Raw genomic sequence first — 10,775 nt, forward strand, 5'->3', positions numbered from 1 at the left:
ACAAAAAGGAAAAAAAAAAAATTAAAGTTATTTTATTTTAAACAAAATAGTATGGTATATTGGTAGATTCTGCTGAAAGAAATGATGTTTGAAGGGTTTTTTTGAAAGACTTTAATATGTTAAAGTTTTAAGTTCATTTTGTTAAAGCTTATTTTTACTACTTTTTTTAGAGATGAGGTAGGATGGTGTGTGCAGTTTACTTCTGATGTATACTGGGTCACATTTGAATATTTAAATGTACAAAATTAGAGAATTAGGGAAGGATGAAATGTTCTATTTTGTTTTATCAGAAAGACAATTACATCTACTTCATCTATTTCTCATTAGTGTTTGGAAGAAAAGGAAGCACCTTCAGAACAGGATTCTTTTTTTATTTTCCTTTAAGAACATTAGTTTAGTAATTTTTAAATTATATGATTATTGGATCACTGTAGAAATACCAGAAAATATGAATGTGAGAACACACAGCTGTGACAGTCTCACCATCATTATCACATCGTGGTGAACACACATTTTGGCAACATTCCTAGTCACTTATTTTAGAAAAATAAAGATGACTTACAGCAGACCTCAGTTCATTAACTCCATTTCTTCCTTCTAAGGCTATTTGGCTCAAGAGACGTTTTTTAATTCCAGTAGTACAATACGCCTGCCAAGGTTTTAGACACGCATCCCCCTAGTTTCTTCCTCAGTTCAGTCTTTGTGAGCATGAGATAATATCTGGGGAAAGAAAGTAATTGATCTGGAGCATGAGATTTCCAGAACTCAGTTTACAGGGGAGATTGCCCATTAAATCCAAGGGCAGCAGGTGGGCTAGCATAAAAGAGATAGCCTGACTGCTCCTATGGACTCTCCAGTTGATTCTTTTTCCTGCGCAACAAATATATACTTCAGGAAATAACAATATAGTGATGATTGTTGCTGATGTCAAATTATTAACATTACTTAAAACTGTTCAACTTGAGGATGTTTAAATACCAGGTTGAAAGAGTAGAAATCACTGGTACTTTTTGAAGTATTTCGTACATTTTCTTAGGTTGACTTTATTCCCATTTGATATGAATTGCTATTTGAAGACATGTACATTTTCTACTTGTACAAAAATATTGATGTAAACAAATCTTGTAGGCTATTAAAAAACAGTAGCTTTTAAAATGTCTTTGCCTGTCCTGTTTGAAGACTAGTGTAGTAACAGCTGTCGCAATTTCCCTGAAAAAATTAATTATAAGAAAGAAAGACTGTCTTTACATCCCTGTAGAAGTTGACCAGTGATTCTTCCCGGCACACTGCTCTGGCTCTCTAGTTACAACCTCTAGCTTTGAGTTCGTGACTTTAACTCTTGGCCTGATTTCCTGAGCTCATCAGGGCCAATGAGCTGATTTGAGCTTCTTCAAGTTTCTCCAAATTTCTCTGTATTTTCACTAGTTTTCTTTGTTCCCTTCAGTTAAGTAGAAAGATGTTCCGTTCTTTCCGTTTTCATTCAGACAAGGGGCCCTTGCCTCCTGTCTCCTTTGTCAGTTATCTGCTCTCCAATCCTGACTTCCTCTCTGGAGACTTCTTTATTTGAAAAATAGCTTCGAAACAAAAATTTAATTGTCCCCGTAAGACTTTCTCTTTCCTCTCAAGCTGCTCTTTCATGCCCAGCTTCCAGTCACTGTCAGTTACTTCCCTCATTCCACTGTTTCACCATCAACTTCAAACCCTGGTTTCCTGTTTTCTGCCTGTACTGTTAGAGAGAACCTTCTCTTTTGAGGTTCACACATGGAGTTTTAGTAAACAAATCAGAGAGGACACATGCATTGTGAAGTGACTCGACTTGAATTGTCGATGGCCCCCATTTTTGTATATCCCCTCCCCTGACTTCTGTGACACTGCATTATCAGGTCATCTTCTTAATTATGGAGAGTGTGTGTGCACCATATGAAGGCTTATTCACCCCATCCTCCATCTCGCCTCTCTTGACTCTTCTCCCCTAGGGAGAATGTGGAGGTTTTGTGCTCCTCCCAGGATGTGACATATCACCTTATCCCTGAGCTGTCACCTCTGCATTAGTGCTCACATCAATCCAACAGCTACACATTTACAATCCATTTTCACCTACCCCTCAAATGCCTCATACTTATAGCTGAGTTCAGGAGCTCCCTGCCCATATAACATATTTTTTTTTTCCTCCAACAAATTTTATCCAGTGGGTCCATCTTGAAGTCCAGTGAGATGTACATTCACTCACTGGGTTCAGATGCTGATCCTTTCCTAACTTCTTTCAGATACCTCTTGATTTATAATTGTTTATAATAATCAACAAGTGTTGACTATTGTTAGCTTCTTAGTTGTCATTCCCACCACTAAGATTTGGTTCACTCTGCAAAGCTTTTTGCTCTAACTTTGTCTGTCTCTCACTTCTCCCTTTCAGTTTTCTCAGCACTTAACTATCAGGTTGTTTCCTACAAAACTAATTTTTGTTCTTGTCCTCATTCTTGCCCTATTCTTTTAGCCATATGTTTGTTCATCAGTCCACTTATTTATTCTCCATTTAGTGTATTCAACAAGTATTAAATAACGCAGCACCTATTAAGGAGAATATAAAAATGAATTAAACAGACATGGGGTCTTTCACAATTTATAGTCTAGTGGGGAAGACAGAAATTAAATACCTAGAAAATAAGTGAATTACACTGTGACAGATACGAGAAAGGCTTCTTCCCCTCTCTACTTTTGCGGGGAGGGTTTTTAATAAACTGGAGCGACAGAGTGAGGGACCTGACACTGTATTTCTACATAGTATTTCAGCAAGTAAAACTGAAATTGTTGAGGGTATTTTAGGTGGAAGGAAGAACAACAGCAAAGGAAGGGAGGGTCCTGCAGAAATGTGGAACAATGCAGTGCAGTGAGGGTGTGGGGTGCATGCAGGAGAGAAGTGGAGTCTTTAGGATGAAGAGCAGCAGTGAGCACTGTGTCCAGTATGCTCCTAAACATTTTACATACCTTGTCTCAGTTATCCTCACCAAAACCTTACAAGGAAGGTGAGTTACCCCATTTTTCAGAGGAAGAATCTGAGGCTCAGAGAGGTTCATTATCCAGGGTCATGGACTTGGCAAGTGGCACACCAGCATGTAGTCACAGCTCTCTCTTAGCCCCAAGCTTACCCCATTTTTCAGAGGAAGAATCTGAGGCTCAGAGAGGTTCATTATCCAGGGTCATGGAGTTGGCAAGTGGCACACCAGCATGTAGTCACAGCTCTCTCTTAGCTGGGCTGTTTAGTGGTACAGTGTGGGCCATGGTTATTCTGTGTGGTTGTGGTGAGTGCATGGATCTTTTCAGGGTACCTTCTCTCGCCATCCCTGTTTGGACTTCTAGCTCTGCAGATTATACTTTTATGACATTTGAATCTGTGCTCCCTGGAGACAGGAAACTTGCACCATTGTATTTTCTGAAGGTTCATAGCATCGTGACTTCCCTTAATTAGATACTCTATAAACAGTTGTTGGATAACTGTGCTAACGTCTTTTCCTCACCCCTCACATAGACATTTATGTTAGGACCATTTGATATGTGCCTTAACTGAAAACAATTGCCAAGGTATGTGACTGGCACGCCTGCGTTTATACAGATTTTGTCAGAGTCCTCCTGTTCTCTTCATAGGGCTTATTTGCACGTATCCACCAAACAAAAAGAATTATATCAATAATGCTCTGTAACAAAAACAAAAATTGGCTTTTGTCAGAGTCCTCCTGTTCTCTTCATAGGGCTTATTTGCACGTATCCACCAAACAAAAAAGAATTATATCAATAATGCTCTGTAACAAAAACAAAAATTGGAGATAACAAGCAGCTCAGTTCATTCACATGTGCAGCCAGGTGTAGGAATCACTGCACTGCCTGTGTTGATTTTATCCTACTGCTATATCCATCTTTTGAAAATTTGGGAGAGGTTTGGATACTCAGGATGTTAATTAAGAACAGCTTCTGGGAGAAACTTGTTACTAGCTGCTGCTGCTGCTTTTTTTTTTTAAAGTAGGCAAATTTGAACACATGAAATATTAAGAATCATTGGGGAGGGAGAGTAACCAGATAGCTTAGTGGGATATACAAATGTGTATTTCTGGTAGCATAGAATAAAAAAGAACCAGTTTAAGGGGAAATGGTGGCCTGAATGTAAGTATGTGAGAGAGAAAGACAGGCTGACAAAAAGAGGGAGAAATCAGAGAAAACAGGCTCTTTCTTACTGAAGGCTGCAGAAGTGAGATGCTGCTTTGTATCGAGTACACACGTGGAGTACTCCAGATTAAACATCGGAGCTCTCCAAGCCTGACCCTTTTTCCTCTTTGTTGCAGCCACTACTAATTATGAACACAATATAGCTTGTTTTCCCTGGGAGAAGTTTTTTTCTCATGTAAGCTCCTTTGAATAAGATGCTGTTAGGAAGGTTAAGTGCCTGGCATGGGCAAAGAGGTACAGAGAGTAAGAAAGGGGATGTATTGAAGATAGAGCTGGAAATGTTATAAGAAAATGAAGGGAGAAATTTAGATGGAAAAATTCAAAGCCAGGCATAAGAGAGATAATGCATCCTGGACTACTTAACTTTGGCTAAGGAATGTGAATAGCAGTGTGTAAGTGTTTTTGTTATGCTGTGATTAAATAATTTCCTTTCCCATGTGGGGAAAGAATAGTACTTGGATTCACTGTGTCTGTAGGGCGGGGGTGGTAGGTGGTCCAGAAGGGAAGACTGGTGGTGTTGGAACACGTTTGCATTTCCAACTATTACCCCACACCTAATGAGGCCTACACTCATTATTGTTTTGTCATTTGGAAATGACCATGTATCTCCCACAGTCATGTTGGAAATAAATGAGATATTTTTTATAGAGGTATTTAAGGACCCTAGCAAGATTTTTTTTCCCTAAGTATAAAATATTTACTGTTATTATATATATAAAACCAAGCTTACTAAGAAATAACATTTTCCTTAAGGGAAAAGAAAGACTAGGTAGTATGTTACATGATGTGAAATTAGTACCATGTTCAGTTTTAAACAATGAAAAGTTTTCAACAGCCAGAACTTACTCTGTAGGGTACGCCCACATCAAATGCTTCTATTAAGACTTCAGGTCAGTTGACACTTTTTTTTGTTTTTTGTTTTTTGTTTTTTACTTTAGCAAGTTCCAAACTGGAAAAACAAGGGTGTTGCAGTGGAGGCTGAGGTCAATGGAGAGGTGGCGGCCACCGGCCGGCATGGAGGTGCAGGGCCTGGTGCGTGCCGGCGCCCGCCCTGCAGACAGTTCAGAGCGCCTTGTCTGTCTTCCAGGACGAGTCTTCGAGCCACGAATGTAACCAGCGCACAGTCCTTCTCTATGGAGTCGGCAAAGAGCGTGACGAGGCGCGGCATCAGCTGAAGAAGATTACCAAAGACATCCTGAAAATCCTGAATAAGAAGAGCACCACAGAGACAGGGGGTAAGGAGCCTCGGTGCGTTTGCTCCCACTGCGTCGCCTTTTGCCTGCCTTCTCAGTGCAGTCTGTATCGAAGTGGCATATGCCACTGTCACAGAGGGTTTCCTCTCCTGAGTGACTGTCACGTTGAAATATGAATAAGCACATTTAAGTTTTAGAGCATTGTTTCCATTTATAGTAATCCTTGTATTAAAATACCCTACTTTGTAGGTAGATATAGGTAATTTTTATTCTCTTTTGTATATACCTTCCCAATTTTCTACAGCAGTAATAAATGGAGTACTGAAGAATGAGGCAGAAAACCCTTAGGCTGAAGGTCCATCTCCCTGTTTCTTTACCATCATTTTTCAAGTTTGTGCTCTGCTTTTGATCTGGGGCACTCATGTTTGCATGTTAATTAAAAATCGTGACAGTGTAGCTGCTGATCTTTTCTTACATTGTTCTGAGGAATAATTGCAATAGGCAGTGGTGGCTACCTGTATCTCCAAACAATTTTAAGTGAGAAAGAAAATTGGGCCTTTGCTTTGTCACACCTTTTTCACTTGAAATACTCCTTCCCTAGGCTTTTTACAGTTTCTACAGAGAAGCTGTGTCTTTATATTATGACCCATGTTGCATAATTGGAATTTTGTAATTATCTGTTTCACATTAGCCTAATTACTCTTTTCAGCGTCTGTTTATTTCATTAGGCAGCCAGTTAAAAATATGATATCATTATATGTGCCCCACTACTACCTCTGGTGTTTATTTCTCTAATGCTTAAGTAATATAAAGAAAAGGAAAGTTTGGATTTACCCTATGTAGACAGCATTCTTTCTACACGTGTTGTAAACCACCTCTAGGAGCTTACTGTGTTCTTTAGTACAAAATACTTCTTTATGGACCTCTCCACAGAGAATCCAGTCATTAGACTTTTAACAGGATGAATTACTAGAGCTGTCTATACCAGATCTTTCCTAAAGAAAAGTACAAGTTTAAAGAATGCAAACAGCTTCTCTTTCCTCCCTGTCAGTGCAAGGGGCAGCATGTGTTTCAGTTTGCATGTGTTGTCCTGAGTGCCTGATGTCTGAGGCGACAGTCCTTAGAACATAATGGGAAAGTTACCTTCACAGATGTACATCACATTCCCTAACTCCCTTCCAGTGCCAGTTAAGAACCTCGTAATATGCCAGCTCTGTGAGGAAACAACCAAGAGTTGTGGAAGGGAAATAAAACTCTCTTGTAGTTGACCTGTTGTTATTGAGCTTCAGAAAGAAAATGCTCTCAGAAGACTGTTTATCTGTTGTTTTGCTATTTCCTTTTCTTAGAGAAAAGGGGAAATGGGTTACATTTAGAAGACTGAATTTAGAAGCCCTGCAGCTAGCTAGCAAAGAATACTTGAAACTGCTTTTCGTATACTTGGAATTGGGGAGACACTGTCTCCTTTGAGAGTTTCAGTAATACATGTTTTATCTAAATTATTTTTAGAGGATCTTTCGAGCTCCAGTGGAATTACGGGTTTCAGAAGGCGGAGGGAGGGGGTAGGGGAAGGAAGCAATGTGATATCCTTTTCTCTGGAGTCTCCTAACTTCCTTCACAGTTATTTAATGCCAGACTACAGTTTGTCCTATCTTTGTGCTGGTCCCTTAAATAGACTCACAAAGTCCATATGAACTCACAAAGAGAAAATCATTGTTGTTCTGTTCTGCTTCTTGAGATGTCAGTAATAGAAGCACCATTGGAAATGGCATATTCGAAGGGGATTTTTTCCTTCCTTTATTTTATTTTTATTTATTTTTGGCATCTGGTTGGAATTGGGATCCGCACCCTTGACACTGGTGGTGTCAGCACTTTGCTCTCTACCAGATGAGCTAACCAGCCAGCCCTCCTTCATTTTAGATGAAATTTCTCAACCAGAAAGATGTTAATTTGGGATACAGCAAGCTGCCTTCTGGTAAATAGTCTTAATCTTAAGTCAGTACTTAAAATTTAATATATGTACCAGAAACTAGCTAATTGTACTTCAGATTAATGGAAATTTGCCCACTTTTTTTTTTTTTTTAAAGCAAAATGAGGGCTGGTAAGGAAAACAGAGCTTGTGGTAGCATATGTTTGATTTCTGGGAATATATAAAGACACGATTCTGAGGAACCAACCCCCTAAGAGTGTTGTAGATCAGCCGGGGCTCACACCTAGGGTAATTTATAATCTAAAGTTTCAATAACTTTTTCAGTTGAGCATGGTCAAACTTCATGTTACATTTGCATTGATGGTCTTTTTTTATTTTGGTTGTTAATGGTATATCTTTTGAAAACATTAATGAAGTTTACTATAACAATCTCTAAAAAGCCAAAACTTTCAGGTGTTAAATTTCTTTTTAGTGAAAACCAAAATTCAGCAACAAAAGAGCAATAATATATTTTATGAAAACAAATTAACATAAAACAGATGAGGAAAAGCTATGTATTATGGCTATATTGTTACTCATGTAAATATTATTAGAATATTTTATTGAGAATGATCACTGATTTCTTACATCTTTCTTTTAAAGTAGATATAAATGATCTATAATCAATTATATTCTTTTAGCTGAGGTTTTAAGAAGTTAGTTATGTGTAGGTAAATGGAACCCATTAACACAAACAAACAAAAAGGTCATTTGGGAGTTGTTAGCTGGATCTACTTCTTCAAGTCTGGTGTGTGTGTGTGTTTGTGTTGTGTGTGTGAGATTTGTATTTGGAGGAAGGATTTTAACCCTGGCCAAACAACTTCTAAATGTGTTCTCCTAATCACTGTCACATGCTGTTTGAAAAGCTTACAGAATTTTCATAAAGATTGAATGAGTTAATATTTGCAAAATACAAAATCAGAATTTGGCACATAGTAGGCACTATATCAGAATTTGCTATTTTTATTACAGTTATCTGATTTTAGAGATCATGTTGTTAACCACTACCCAATACTTCCTCCAAGTCAGTACCTGAAAAAAAGATTACAAAATCACTGTCCCACTTTGCTGGAACTCCAGCATTCTCCAAGAATTCAAAACCCAATCTCCAGGATCCTCTGGTTAGAAATATAAGAATAATATTAAGTGAAACGAGTCAGGCAGTGAAAAAGAAATACCACATGTTTTCACTTATTGGAGGGAGCTAAAGCTCTTACAACAAGAAAATGGAGGGGACACATCTGGGTGGGAGGGGGGAGAGGGAGGAGGGAGGGAGGTTTTGGTGATGGGACACAATAACTAACTACATTGTATATTGACAAAATAAAAATAAAAAAAAAATTAAAAAGATGCCAGATATGAGAAGCATATACCGTATTATTCCATTTCTATAAAGTTCCAAAGTGAGTAATACCAGTCCAAGCGGTTAGAAGTCAGGATGGTCCCCTGGGGAGTAAGATGTGACTAAAGGGGTCTGAGAGGCTTCTGGAGTTCTGGTAAGTGGTTTCGAGATTTGGGTCTCATTTCACCAGTGTGTTCATTTTGTAAAATCCATAGAATTTGTGCACTTTTCTGTATGTGACTTCTAGCCACTTGGATTGGTATTGCCCACTTCAGGACTTTATAAAAAGTATTTAAAAAGTCAAGAGCTTCTATTAAATGGAAAATAACTTATCTACTTTATACTTATATAGTTGGGGATGAAGGACAAAAAGCCAGAAAGAACAAGCAAGAAGCATTCCCAACGCTGGAGACTGTGTTCACAAAACTCCAACTCCTTTCATACTTTGATCAGCATCAAGTGACATCTCAGGTAGTCATTTAAAGCTGTTTTTTTTTTTCCTTTTTGTCTTTTTTACTGACCGGTAACGGGATCGCAACCCTCGGTGTTGCGCCCGTACCGGGGACCGGCAACGGGATCGCAACCCTCGGTGTTGGGCCTGCACCATGCTCTGCCAGTGAGCAGGAACTGGTCTCCACATGGGATCTGAACCCTCGGCGGGAGCGCCGCCGCGCTCCCAAGCAGCGCACTCTCCAGTGCGCCACCGGGCCAGCCCATAAAGCTGTTTTATTATGCATTTTGAATATTCCTATTTGCATAGAATTCTCAGTATATGTTTTCAGCCTTAATATATACATACATTTTATAAGCATATTTGGAAGCATCTCAGACTATTGAGTAGTTCATTTTTAAGTGTCAGGTTGCCTTCCTCAGAAGACTTAATTTTTATCATGTAATTATGTTTACCTTGTGATAATAATCAACAGTGTATAAAATAATCCCCAGTACAATACTTATGTTATTACATGTTGTTCCTACATTGCTATTGATAAGGGAAAAATCTGCTCATGACTGAAATAAAATACGTGGTCTGGCCAGTTAGCTCAGCTGTTTAGAGCATGGTTCTGATAACACCAAGGTCTAGGGTTCGATCCCTGTAGCAGCCAGCTGCCAAAAACAGAAAAGAAATACTGTAAAATTTAGAAGAAACCAAGCCAGTTTTGTTTTACAAATCCATTGACATTCAAAAAGATACATCTAAAAACGAATTAACATTTGTGGTTGTTCTGCCTTTAGGATCTAGATTTTGTTTCTGTTGAAGAGTATTGATTATACTTATTTGTGGGGTACAGAGTTGAATATCACTACATGTATACTACGTGTAATGATCAAATCAGAGTAATGAGCATATTCATCATTAGAAAACTTAATCATTTCCTTCGTGATGACATTTGATCTCTCTTTTCTAGCCATTTGATACTATGCAGTAAATTATTGTTAATTATAGCGGCCTGGCTCAACTGTATACCAGTAGAACTTTTTTTTCCTTACTAGCTATTACGTGTCCATTAACCAACCTCTCACCATCCCCATTTCACCTAAGATCTACATCTTAATGACATCTTGTCATATTTCTTCAAATTATAGTTGCCATAAGGAAGTCATTTGAGTGGTACATGGTTTTGGTTTCTGCAGAAACGTGTTTTAACTTTTGACTAAGTGGAATCACTCATAAATTCAAATGTATTACTTAAAAAATTAAAATAATTTAAGGGAAAGATTGTTTGGAATATTGATCGTAATTCTCCTCACTTTTGCTTGCACAGATCTCTAACAATGTGCTGGAACAAATCACAAGCTTTGCATCAGGAACGTCATATCATCTCCCTTTGGCTCACCACATTCAGCTTATCTTCGATCTCATGGAGCCAGCTCTGAACATCAATGGACTAATTGATTTTGCAATACAGGTATCAAAGAGACCATGCTTCTTTTATTTTTAGGAAAACAAACCTACCAGGCATCATGCAATTTAAAATTAGTCAATTGCTATGCATTAGCACTATTTAAAGGACACGGTATTATTATTATTATTTATTTATTTATTTATTTATTT

The 10,775-nt window shown here is 38.2% G+C and overlaps 1 protein-coding gene across 1 annotated transcript in view; it reads left to right on the forward strand.

Moving 5' to 3' along the window:
• The window catches only part of MED12L (mediator complex subunit 12-like), a 287,707-nt gene that overhangs the window by 198,809 nt on the left and 78,123 nt on the right, over nucleotides 1-10,775 (forward strand). Inside the window, exons 12-14 of the mRNA XM_008579724.1 lie at nucleotides 5,306-5,453; nucleotides 9,072-9,190; nucleotides 10,486-10,629. Coding sequence (XP_008577946.1) covers nucleotides 5,306-5,453; nucleotides 9,072-9,190; nucleotides 10,486-10,629 — 411 coding nt within the window. The remainder of the gene's footprint in view (nucleotides 1-5,305; nucleotides 5,454-9,071; nucleotides 9,191-10,485; nucleotides 10,630-10,775) is intronic.

The sequence above is a fragment of the Galeopterus variegatus genome, unplaced genomic scaffold, assembly GCF_000696425.1.
Source record: "Galeopterus variegatus unplaced genomic scaffold, G_variegatus-3.0.2 Scaffold1947, whole genome shotgun sequence".
Taxonomy (NCBI): Eukaryota; Metazoa; Chordata; class Mammalia; order Dermoptera; family Cynocephalidae; genus Galeopterus; species Galeopterus variegatus.